Genomic DNA, 12,758 nt, shown 5'->3' on the forward strand with positions numbered 1-12,758 from the left:
AAACCTTGGCAAAGCAGGGCACGTCAGAGAAGGAGGAATGCTTCTTTCACAGAGTCTCTCTTTCCTAGTAGGCAGCAGTTCCCCTCGCTGCCACCCTCTCCCACGTCAAGCCCTGACCTCGACGTGTAAAACGGAGGCAGCTACATCTAGATGTTCAAATCCATCCCCATTTACCGTGACCGGGGGGCGAGGAGGTGTCTCCCGTTCCCGCCCCGCCTCTTTTTTACCACGGCGGGGCCCAGGCTCGGGCCCCAGCCGGTTACCTCACTAGACCCCCCGCCGGGGCCCGAGCGGATGGCGCCCCCTAGCGGCGCGCAGGGCTCTGAGGCTAAGATGGCGGCGGCGCCGGCGCCAGCCTTCACGTTTCCGGCACACGTGAGATTCGTTCCCCGCACCTTTCGCCGCTTCCGGGCTTCCGTAGGGAGCCGGCTGCCCCGCCTCTCGCTGACCCTGCGAACGCGACGCAAACAAACGGCCGGGAGCCCGCCGAGCCGCGGCAGATACACAGGTGAGCGATCCCCCGGTGGGTGGGGGCGGGGCCTTCCCGCCCCCTGGGAGAGACTCAGCCACGCGCTGGCGCAGCCGGGCCCCGCCCCCTCCCCTTCCTCAACTGTCCCCGCCCCCAACGGCCTCTGCCGCCTACTGTGTCGGGGGGACGCAGGCGCTGTGTTGCCCGGTGCTCCCTCCACACACACACACTCGGCGCGCAGATCCCCCCCTCTGGGAGGAACTCGCCCCGTGACCCGCCGACCCTGCGTGGGCATCGCGGCACCGGCCACTGGGCAGCAGCCACCGCTGGGGCCAAAGACGGCAGCTGGGCTGGGGGCTCGGCCGGTCTGCACTAGCAGGGGCCGGGCCCGTTGCTCGCCCCCGGCCCCCGAGTGGCTCTAGCGCTGTGACAGGCGGACAGGCCTGGTTAGGTTAGAGGTGGGGAGAGGGCTAGACGACACGTGTTTAACCCTCCTCCCCGCCTTGTTCTGCAGCCCTTTAAACTGCATGGGGAGTGAGCTGCAAACCTGAGCTCTAGATGATGCTTAAAAATAGATTGACTTATGTGGCTCAGGGCTGTGAAAAACGTCTTGCTTTGAGCGCCGTAGTTAGGCCGACCTAGTGCCCAGTGAATTCTTCCATCGATGTAGGAATTGCCTCTTGGCCCAGGTCTACACTACCTATAACTACATCGCTCAGGGGTGTGGAACGTTCACACCCCGGAGCGACACCGTTATACTGACCTAATTCCCACTGTGTGTATGGGAGAGCGCCTCCCATCTACATAGCTACCACCTCTCCAGAGGTGGAGGACCTATGCTGATGGGAGAAGTTCTCCCGTTGGACTAGGTAGCATCTTTACTATGTGCTACAACAGCACTACTGGAGCAATGTAAGTGTAGGCAAGCCCTTAGAGAGATGGATTAATCACATCAACAGAAACGCGCTTCGCATCGCTATAGGAAATGTCTGCACTATGGCGCTACAGCTGCAGCACTGTAGTGGTGCCCCTATGGTGGCTGTAGTGTAGACGTAGCCGTAGTGTTTTACTAGTGTATACGGGTCCTTATAGAGCATAGCATACCACCCTACTCTTACTATATTTGGATACTTTATATTTAAAAATACACCCAAGTTCTGGAACTGGTCGTACTTTTTATCACCATAGCCACATATCCTAAAGATAATGACAGTGCCATTTCCCGCCCCCCCCCCCCGAATAACCTACCCTCTCATTTCCATTAACCACGTCAAAAAGTCAAGCTTAAGTCGAACCGTGCCACAAAGACCAAGTTGCATTTGATTATCTGCAAATGGTTAAGGGCAGAAACAGCCAGTGCCACAGAAAGGGAAAATGTAGACCTATAATTATTTTAGTACTTACATACCAGTCTGCACTTATGAAATACCCCATCACTGCTGCATCATTCTTTCACTGAAGCGGGGATGCTGATTTTGCAGGAGCAGTGGCTGTACAGGCCGCATCAGCTTCCCCCTTGAGCTGGCCATGTCGCCTCACTTCGAGCAAAGCCCATGTTATTTTGCTCAGCGAGGTTTCACCACATAGCCCCTGCTCCCCTCCCTCTATGTGGCTACCAAATCTTATTTTTTTACCCATTTTCTCTTGTGTGTCATATAGAATAGGGGAGCAACTGATTCTGTGACTGCTTTTTATTCATAAACATCTGATGTTACATTCAAAACATCCATTGGGAAATACCTCCAATCTTTTATTGAAAACAACTTTGGGAAATACCCCGTAGCTTTTAGTGACGCATCACGAAAGTGAAAGTTGAATCGTTCCAGGAACATTAATGTCGGACAATGGAGAGGTATGTCTAAATGTTTTATTAAGAATTCTGTTCTGAATACTGCAGTTTACTTGTCATAAATGAATATTAATAGTAAGATGAGAAAATGGCTCTAAACTTTGTTTAATAAACATGGATGATTTTTATAGGTAAAAAGGTGGCTTGCATCTTTGCCTTTACAAAAGTGAAATTACTTTGTTTTTTATATAAATATTCTTAAGATAGTTTGTTAGAACAGGAGTAAAATACATTTAACTTATGATTTTTCAGTCCCTATTTTCTGCTTTAATAGTTTAATAAAAATCACAACTAATTTTGATTTACAAAACTATACCAAAAAATGTTCATAGTAAAGCCACTGTATGTATGATCAGTTTTCAGATTCAGGTTGAATTTAAAATTCTGCACATTGCTGTTAGTATATTCTCCAATGTGACAAATATATTTTGAAGACTTAGGGAAGTGGAAGCTGTTACAGAAAGAACGGATCTGGAGTTTTAGAAAAACATCTAAAGGAGGTTTGCATGTAGATACAGTGTAACAATTTGAGATTTTTTTATCTGGTCTCAACAAATGTCAAAGTCTCTGTTACTTGGCATACATTTAAGGCAATATATGTTAAGTAAAATATCTGCTATGAAATGATTTCCAGAATTCAAAAAAAAGATAAAAGTAGTAAATAATAATGGGGTAAATGAATAAAAAGTTGCCTAAAAAATAAGTGATTGTGTGCGGATGAAAACATAGGGGGAAGGCTGCATTAGTAATACCCCCAGTGGTTTAGTCTTATTTTTTGGAGTTCAATCTATTTATCCTGTTTCCACTTCTTTTGGAAGATGATATTCTGCCACTGCCTAAAAAAAGTCCCTTCAAGTAAAAGATTACATTGCTCACTCTGTGCTGTAGCACCGGGAACTTCCAGGGACTAATAATCAAGAGTGTATGTGTGTTAGGCCCTTAAGCCTGGAGAAGGGCTACTACAAAATAATAGAAACCAAACGGACAGGGCAGCTTACATCAATTTCTACACAATTTACTTTTCTTTTTAAAAACAAAAAACAAAACAGTTTCTTGTCTTTGTGGTTGCAAAGAAGCTTCCAAATGTCATCCAAGTGTAAATTGATCTAGTGTCGATCAGATTACAGGGAGACTGTCCCCTGGTAAGGGTAGCCTTTGCCTACAAGTTAGGTTTTTGTTTTTAGGAAGGGAGGACTTTTTCAAAATCAAATATTAATAGAAACGTTTCTAATTTTTTTCCCATTTCCCATGAACTGTCTGTAGCAATGTCCTAATATACAAGATCAGAAAGTGAAACTATCTACAAGCAAAAGAGAAACTAATTAATCTTTTTTAACCACCCAGTTTTAGAGGAGTGAATGTGTAAATGCCAACATTTAAAAAACATTTCCATGTAAGCTGAGGAATACTTTTTCTAAATAAGCTTGGGTGTCTAGGGGCCAAAAGTCCTCCACCAGAAGCCTTCCTGTGCATTCACATTTTTCCCTTGTATCTCCTCCCTCTCCCCACTACCTTGGTTTCCTAATTTACCAGGATGTGACTCCTCTAACTTGGTAGGCCAATATTAGCTGTTCAAGAGTCTTACCTCCCGCCTCTCTGAGCCCTGCTTTCACTTTGCCTATTCTGGCAGAGGCAGAGATGGAGTGTTAGAGTCACAAAGCAATTTATTAACACGAAGTAAAGGTTACCTGGTAGTATCTCATGCCTTTTCATAACATCAAGTTCAGCAAAACGTAACTCTTTATTTGCTGGTATTCAGAGGCTAAGGTACACACTAGTGCAACCTTAACTCTGCCCCTCCTGAGGTTGACAATGGCCACTGCGGAATTATCTGCATGCACTTCAGCTGTGTTTGCTTTTTTAAGTGTAGCTGTGTTGAATAGTGGAGGGATTAGTTGGATAAATTTGTCAGAGCTGTGATTGTGATATGAGGTGATCTGCAGGGCCCTGGCCTTTGGGAGCAGAGTCTCTGAGTGCCTTTGCCTGCCCCTCGTTTTGAGTGTGTACCCTGTGGGATGCAGTTTGCCTCATTTCAGGGCAGAGTTGTGTAGAGTGTCAGTAGCTGAGCCCAGGGTTGTCTTCCCATGAGGATTGTCAACAGTGAAGTAGGATGCATGAGTGGTATGTGAGTGTTATGGTGGGTAAATTAAAGTATAGTAGTGGTAGATGGAATCCTGTGTGTAAGGGTGAAGGGGGTGTGTAAAATCGATTAGGCATTTGTGTAGCGACATGCCTAGAAATCATTCTCATGTATCAGCATAGAGCATGTGTAATTCATTATCTTTCAGAAAATACTTAGAGCCCTTTCTAAATTATCTGTACAAATTAGCAGGACACATTTCCCAACAGTAGAAAAATCCTTAACAGAGGCGGTAGCAGCATGCCTAAAGGTCATTCTCAGGCTTCTGCCAAGGGTAGGGTTTGAATTTATAGTGTATGTGTGTAGTTCAGCTTCAATGATATCTGCACTATGTTCCCTGGAGCCACTAAATTACAGTGACAATGGATTGCCGACACACCCTCATGCATAGGCTTGCTACACATGCGCCTTTCAATCTCTGGCTTGCTAGTTTTAGCACATACTGTTCTAAACAGCTAAACTCTTCCATATTAACATTGTCAGTATTAAGTATCAGAGGGGTAGCCGTGTTAGTCTGGATCTGTAAAAAGCGACAAAGAGTCCTGTGGCACCTTATAGACTAACAGACGTACTGGAGCATGAGCTTTCGTGGGTGAATACCCACTTCGTCAGATGCCACTACATGAATCTGATGAAGTGGGTATTCACCCACAAAAGCTTATGTTCCAGTACGTCTGTTAGTCTATAAGGTGCCACAGGACTCTTTGTTGCTTTTGTCAGTATTGCTTTTCCAAAAGGGCAGTGGGTGCCATGGAGCAGCTGAGATAAAATGTCAAGTGAATGAGATCAGTGCGGGGGACAAGTAGAGCATGGTATGTGGAAAAAAGAAATAAAAAGGACCTGTTGCTTTTGTAAAATGCTGGCGTTTTTGGAGGGCTGTATCTCAGGAACCCCTTGCTGAAATGACCCCAAATTTGGACCACTAACACTACCCAGCACCCCCATGAGGCACAGAAATTTTCAAGACAAGCTGAGTAAGCATGCCGATTTTAGAGTTGATCTTCAAACAGAAAATGCTGCTCGACCTTCAGTATAGCAGAGTTGACACTTTGAATCAAATCAGAACACTCATTATATCAATGGGGGCCGGACGTTTAGCTGAGCTAATAGCCTCCTGCTTATCCAACCAGTGAGAGAGTAAACTCCAGCAGACAGCAGGAGTTGAAACTATTCCTTGGCTTCCCGCTGTTGCCACAAGCTGCCAACATTCCCAGAATGGTAGCTAGGTAGGTTGTAAAGACAGAGCAGTCGTGGCCAAAACCAGGACTGTTGGCAGTTAAGAAAATGGAGAAAAATAGAGCATATATGGTTTAAAAAGTGATTTAAAAATTCTTCTAGTTTTTATAATCCAAGATGTCACTGGTACCCTAAAAAACATTGGGTCCTGATCCTCCAGCTAACTCTGTGCAGACCCAGTGGTTAACCTGCATGGAGCCAGCTGCAGGAGCAGAGTCTTTGGTTTTTTTTTTTTTTAATATATTATTTTTAACCTATGAATTTTCCTTATAAACAGTGAAATTACAATAAAGAGAAGTATATAAAAGCAAACTAAAGAAAATACTGTAGAATTGTCAGCAAATTTCCATCTCCAAATTTAAATGAAATCTGAAGAGTTCATGTATTGGTTTCACATTGTACTTCACTTGTTTGGTTATTTATATTTAAAAACTGCATTACTGATGTTTTGCTGGCAGCCATTATCTTGCTGAAATCAACACTGGCCAACACATTTCCATCCTCCTGTGCAACTGGTGTAATAAAATGAAAAAATGTTAATGTTTAAATAGAAAAGTTTTCCCAATGATTACATAATTATCAGATCACAATAAAAATTGAATTAGAATCTTTGTAAATTTCCTTTTAGTGTATTTTTAAAATCCTATATTAAATGCAGTCTGCCTACAGAACTCTGAACAATACAGTTCATGTTCCCTGAGGCCCAGATCCTCAAAGATATTAGGTGATTTAAGTAAACACCGTGGGAGGTAGATGTCTAAATACCGTTGAGGATCTGGGCCTGAGTTAAACAAGGTCTTTTGATTCATCAGAGAAACAACCATACAAAAAGATTAGTTTTTTTCATTTTTCCTATGTGTTTTGTATTAAAGAATGGCGCAAAAGAAATACCTTGCAGCAAAACTTAAAAATTGTTTAAGAGAAGACAAAATTCAGCTTTGGAAACCTCCATACACAAATGAAAATAAAGAAGCTGGTCTGGAATTGAAGGTATATATTCTGCCTCATTGTTCTGCTGTCATTTTTTTTCACTTTTATTTCATACACGACACATTTTACTATTTTATGTTTTACCAATGTATGTTCTTTTATTTTTCTGTTAGGAGCTTGCGCAGAAATATTCAGCCAAGGTGAAGCTCAGTGAAAATGAAACGGAGTGCATTCTTGAAGAAATAAGATGTGAAGCAATTGAGCGTGGAACAGGAAATGAAGCTTATAAGACAACAGGAGTTGCAAAACTTGAAGTGGTTTTGCCTTCTAAGATGAGAAAAGTAAGTCTGTATATGCTAAAGTTATGAAAAGAAGCATAACTGAAATCTATAGTAAAGACTGTACAACTTTCATTAATTCTGTATCTGATGCAAAACATTTCATTTGTGCAAAAAAGCTAAATTGGTTGGAGGAGGAGGGAATTCAGTTCAGTCATAAAACTATCTAGGAAAAAAATAAAACACATTGCAGCTTTTCCCTCTTTAGGGTCAGTCAGTCAAACAAATTCTGAGTAGAGAGGAATAGCTCAGTAGTTTGAGCATTGGCCTGCTAAATCCAGGGTTGTGAGTTCAGTCCTTGAGGGAGGCCATTTAGGAAACCGGGGTAAAAATCTGTCTGGGGATTGGTTCTGCTTTGAGCAGGAGGTTGGACCAGATGACCTCCTGAGGTCCCTTCCAATCCTAATATTCTATGAAAAATGAACCAAATTTAACTTGATCTTTTCTGATCTGACCAGCCAAGTTAAAAGTAAATGTATGGTGCTCATTCAGTTTTACTACTTCTGTAAAACATCTAAAGTTGTCAGTATATGGATATTGTTCCTTTTATATGTTCTTTGTTTAATCACAAAATACTTATTTAGGCACAGTAAGTAAGCCCAAAACAACACCATCTTTTGTCATGTAAAGGATACTTATGTGACAACTGCATTGGCAGTTAACTCAAGCGATTAATGCAAAACAAATCAACTAGATTTAAAAAAGATTCATGATTAATCACACTTTTAAACAATAATAGAATACCAATTTAAATGTATTATAAATATTTTGGATGTTTTTCTACATTTTCCAAATATATTTATTTCAATTACAATACAGAATACAAGGTGTACAATGGGGGTTTTATATTTTTGTTTACAAATATTTGCACTGTAAAAAGATAAACAAAATAAATAGTATTTTTCAATTTCTCATACAAGTACTGTAGTGCAATCTCTTTATCATGAAAGTGCAATTTACAAATGTTTACATTGTTACCTGAAAGGTAGAACAGGCGTTCGCATGGCACTGTTGTAGCTAGCGTTGCAAGGTATTTACGTGCCAGATATGCTGAATGTTCATATGTCCCTTTGTGCTTCATCTGCCATTCCAGAAGTCATGCTTCCATGTTAAATTTAAATTGGTATTCTCTTTTTTGTTTAACAATGTGATTAATCACAACTATTGTTTCTTAATCTTGTGATTAATTGAGATTTTTTTTAAATTGTTTGACAGTCCTAGTATTTACTTTAACTATGATATACCTATATACTTGGGTAATACTGTAAATTGTAAACTTAGCTACTTTAAATGGTAGATGTCTGGCTTTTAATGATGCAACCTACAGATATGCTTGCATTGGTTAATCCGTGGGTCAGCTAACTACTTTTCCAAACTAGCCATCTGAGACAAATTAGCTTGAACTGGCTAAGTCCATTGCTTGAACTTGTCGCAGAGTGGAAAAAATAGTTTGTCTAGTGTGTCTTGTACACTTGGCCATGTTACAAAGCCACCAGATAGAGGACTCAGCATATTTGAGAACTTTTCTTCAAGAAATATCAGGTCAGAACTCTAGTACTGTATATGACTATATAGCTGGGTAGATGAGGACATCCAGGGACACCATGCTCATGTACCTTCCGCAAGTCAGCACGGTTAGTCCCTGGTTTTCATGGTTTCTGACACAAATGACTGAATTTTCCTCAACATTTTAAAAAAAAAAATCTCATTTTATAGACACACCAGTTGCAGCTCCATAGTTAAGGCTGAGTTCTGCACTTTAAAGCAGAGATTCAACCTCTTGTTTTATGTACAAAGAACAATTTCACCCTCTGTTTAAAATAGAGAACATTTACTCAGTTTTCTGAATGAAGTTACTTTTGCAAGGTACTTACTAAAAAAGGAGTCTTTCTTTAAAAACATTTAGCACCCTCTGTCAGACTTTTTTTTTTTGTTCCAAATGATCTCAGCTCAGGTATTATCTACAAAAAAAATTGTTTCTTGAATAGATCTAGTACAATGGGTAGATTTTTTTTTTTTAATTAAAGAAGTTAGAATTAATCTTCATGACTGAAAGTTTATCATTCAACAGAGGCTGGACAATAATCTCCATAGAAATTAACAACAAACTCTTTGAAAGTGGCTGCAGTTTCCTATTTTTAATGTGATTGAGGCCCCGGGTTGCTCTTAGTGGGGCTTGCCTGCATGGGGAAATTCACTGATGTAATTATGCAGCTATAAAATTATACCACTGTCATTATATTGGCATAATTCTTTTTATTAGTCCCTAAACACTTTTATTCTGGAATACGTAGTGATATAGTTTCCCTGGTGGACAGACCCTTAGCAAAGATGACCACCACCTCCATTCAGCAACTTTGTGTTTCCTGACTGCTGTGGAGTGGGTCAAGATCACTTCACTCCCACTGATAACAATAGAAGGTAGTTTCCATCGCTGCTGAGGGCAGTCTGTGCTCTTATTTGTATTGACAATAATGGTGTCCATTTTGAAAGATGCAGTACTTAGTGTTTCTGAAGGAGATTTTTTGTGCTCGCCTCTGCTGAAAGATAATTTTTTTATGAAAAATATTTTTGGGGGGGAAACCTTAATGGTAAGACTTTGAAAAAAAACAGTGCATTGGAATAGCTCTACTCAATGGGGAATGCATTATGGGTACGGGGTATGCACCCTAAACAACCTTAACTCTGCTCTGTAGCATCTCTATGAGGAAAAACAATCTAATATGTCTCTATCTGATCTGGGATCACAAACATTAATAGGCATTTATTATAATCTGACTATTCTGTGGCAAGAAAAAAAAAAGCAGAGTTAAGGTTGAGTGCCTTGATTGTGATTTCTATAACTTGTTTGAATTTGAGTTAACCATAACTCTGAATTTCCTGGCTTTATAATGATTATTTTGGGATAATTACAGCATCCCTGTAAATCATTACTATGTGTATTCTAAACCTTAATGCTATTTTAACATAGTTTTTGTCTTAAAATAAAGAGAGAAATTGTGGCTGCTCAAAAGTAGTTAATTAAGAAAATGCCCAAAGTACCTGGATACCATAACTTTTAAAAATATTTACACTAGACCAGAAAAAGCTTGCTGGAGACTAAATTGATCATCACTGGTGAGGAACTAAGATCCCAGTAAGTATAATCTTTGTTTTAATTCCCCTTTAAATGGTTAGTGTCCTCTTTTGGTTTCGTGTCACGCTTTTACATAGCGCTTTATTACAGTATGTTCTAGATCAGGGGATCTCAAACTTTCATAGGGTGGAGCACATCTTGATAGAGTAACAGAGAGTCCCATGGCACTTTATAGAGTAACAAATGTATTGGAGCATAAGCTTTCGTGCGTCTGATGAAGTGGGTATTCACCCACGAAAGCTTATGCTCCAATACATTTGTTAGTCTATAAGGTGCCACAGGACTCTTTGTTGCTTTTTACAGATCCAGACTATCATGGCTACCCCTCTGATACTTGAAATCTTGATAGAGTGTGTCTCATGGACACATCTTGTTTATGACTACATAACTTCTCTGTAGTTACTATGGCAGTTGTTTACATGGAAAAGTCATGTGATTTAACATGTAGAAACAAGGTGAAGGGTTAGCACCACATGACTTTTAAGCTAGTTCTCGATGAACCACCATCATGTGTTTAACAGGCCATTAATGGCCCACGGACACAGTATGAGAATTGCCACTCTAAATCAATAACCAACTAGAGCTGGGATAGGCAACCTATGGCTCGGGTGCCGAAGACGGCATGCAAGCTGATTTTCAGTGGCACTCACACTGCCTGGACCTTGGCCACCGGTCCAGGTGGCTCTGCATTTTAATTTAATTTTAAATGAAGCTTCTTAAACATTTTAAAAACCTTATTTACTTTACATACAAAATAGTTTATTTATATACTATAGATTTATAGAAATAGACCTTCTAAAAACGTTAAAATATATTGGCATGCGAAACCTTAAATTAGAGTGAATAAATGAAGACTCGGCACACCACTCCTGAAAGGTTGCCGACCCCTGAACTAGAGCTTCTGAGAGTACAAAGTGTTTTCCTTTACAGTATATGCCATTTATGGATGCCTTCCAACTACTTGGTCTATCCTGGCCAATTTCCTGGCTGCTCTGCTCTCCCCTTCTCAATACCTTAGGCTTCTGTTTTTCTGGGTTTATTGATTTCATTTTTCAGGGTTTATTTTTAGCAGTTTTTTGAGTTTCTGGTAGAAGCCCCCAAATCAGGTTTTTTGGGGAATCTCTCGTATATATTGTAATGAGTAATATATATTATATACATTACAGGATATATTATCTAATGAATAGTAAATATTCTTTGCAATGTTCCCTATTGCAGTTTAACACGTACTGTTTAAAGCACACTATGGAACCTTTAGTGCACACCAGCAGGGTCTGTGTGGACCAATTAATGAGCAACATATTAGTGCCCTGTAGTTTGCATCACTGCTTCATGTAGACAAGCCCTTAGATACAAGGACTGATTTCTAATGTTTTTCCATTGTTTATTGGATAAATTTTGTTTTCTTTTTATTGGGGGTGTTTTATTGCTGTTTATTGATTAAAATCTAAAATCAGAAACCATATCAATATTCTATCCTCTCCTCACCTGATATGGTGAATTTGTGTGCAGTTACTAGCAATGTTATTTTTATCTTCAAGCAGACTCATAGTAGAAATTTGAAGCCTGTTATAAATATGTAACATTTTCATTTTTATTGCAATATGTTGCCAAAATATTTCATATCAAAATGAGACAAGAAGGTATTTATACTTTGGAATTAACTACTTTATTTCACAGGATTGCACAGATGTATGGATTTCAAGAAAAATGTATCAAAATAATTATAAATAAGAAGCAGCTTGACCTTGGTATGTATCGCCAATTGAATATATATTATATTTATTTTGTAATTGTCTTTCTTAGAAATCATCTTTCTTGTAATTTTGTCAGTCACAGAAACAATATTAATAGCAGGGAAATAAGAGCTAGATCGGTTCTCAAACTGTGGGTTGGGACCCCAGAGTGGGTCGCGACCCCGTTTTAATGGGATAACCAGGGCTGACGTAGACTTGTTGGGGTCCAGGGCTGAAGCCTGAGCCCCACCGCCCGGGACTGAGTGAGGCTCAGGCTTCGGCCTCAGCCCTAGGTGGTGGGGCCAGGTTACAGGGCTTCGACTTTGGCCTCCCCCACGCCAGGTCAGTGGGGCTCAGACTGACTCACCCCCGCCCATGGCAGCGAGGCTTGGGCAGGCACAGGCTTTGGCCCCCCCTCCTGTGGTCATGTAGTAATTTTTATTGTCAGAAGGGGGTTGCAGCACAATGAAGTTTGAGAACCTGAGCTAGACAATAACAGCAGTTATATTTGTTAGGTTCTACTCTAAAGGAAGTCTGAGATATTATGATGGTCAAAATCAAAGGAGAGAATTATGGAAGAGGACAACTTTGTGTTTTAAAAGCTCAATGTACCACATTCTCAGATTTAAATCACATAATTTACCAAAACCTCATGCTGTAAAATGACATGTTCTAAACTTTTCTTTATCTTTACCATCTTTCTTGATTTGCAAGACACTTGTATGAACAGAAGCTTTGTCTTTACAAATTAACTTTCTTCTGTTCTTTATTAATTCATTCATTGATGTCCTAAATTCAGTGTCTAAAACACATTTAGCTACCTTGGAAGAAATCATGATGTAAATGGAGAGAAAGGATGGACCAATGGTTAGGGCACTAGCTTGGGCCATCAGGAACCTGGGTTCAGTTTTCTGCCCCCTTCTA

At 40.4% G+C, this 12,758-nt stretch overlaps 1 protein-coding gene across 3 annotated transcripts in view; it reads left to right on the forward strand.

Moving 5' to 3' along the window:
• Window positions 1-363: 363 nt before the first annotated feature.
• The window catches only part of NUB1 (negative regulator of ubiquitin like proteins 1), a 31,652-nt gene continuing 19,257 nt past the window's right edge, over window positions 364-12,758 (forward strand). The window contains exons 1-6 of one of the 3 annotated variants that reach the window (XM_039526121.1): window positions 364-508; window positions 2,129-2,321; window positions 6,567-6,684; window positions 6,798-6,965; window positions 10,040-10,098; window positions 11,779-11,849. In XM_039526121.1, the coding sequence (XP_039382055.1) occupies window positions 2,314-2,321; window positions 6,567-6,684; window positions 6,798-6,965; window positions 10,040-10,098; window positions 11,779-11,849 (424 nt within the window). In that variant the 5' untranslated portion in view covers window positions 364-508; window positions 2,129-2,313. Of the gene's footprint in view, window positions 509-670; window positions 1,382-2,128; window positions 2,322-6,566; window positions 6,685-6,797; window positions 6,966-10,039; window positions 10,099-11,778; window positions 11,850-12,758 lie in introns of those variants that run through there. The other 2 variants (XM_039526122.1, XM_039526123.1) reach the window with 2 other exon arrangements.

Source organism: Mauremys reevesii, linkage group 2 (genome assembly GCF_016161935.1).
Source record: "Mauremys reevesii isolate NIE-2019 linkage group 2, ASM1616193v1, whole genome shotgun sequence".
In the NCBI taxonomy this organism is placed as follows: Eukaryota; Metazoa; Chordata; order Testudines; family Geoemydidae; genus Mauremys; species Mauremys reevesii.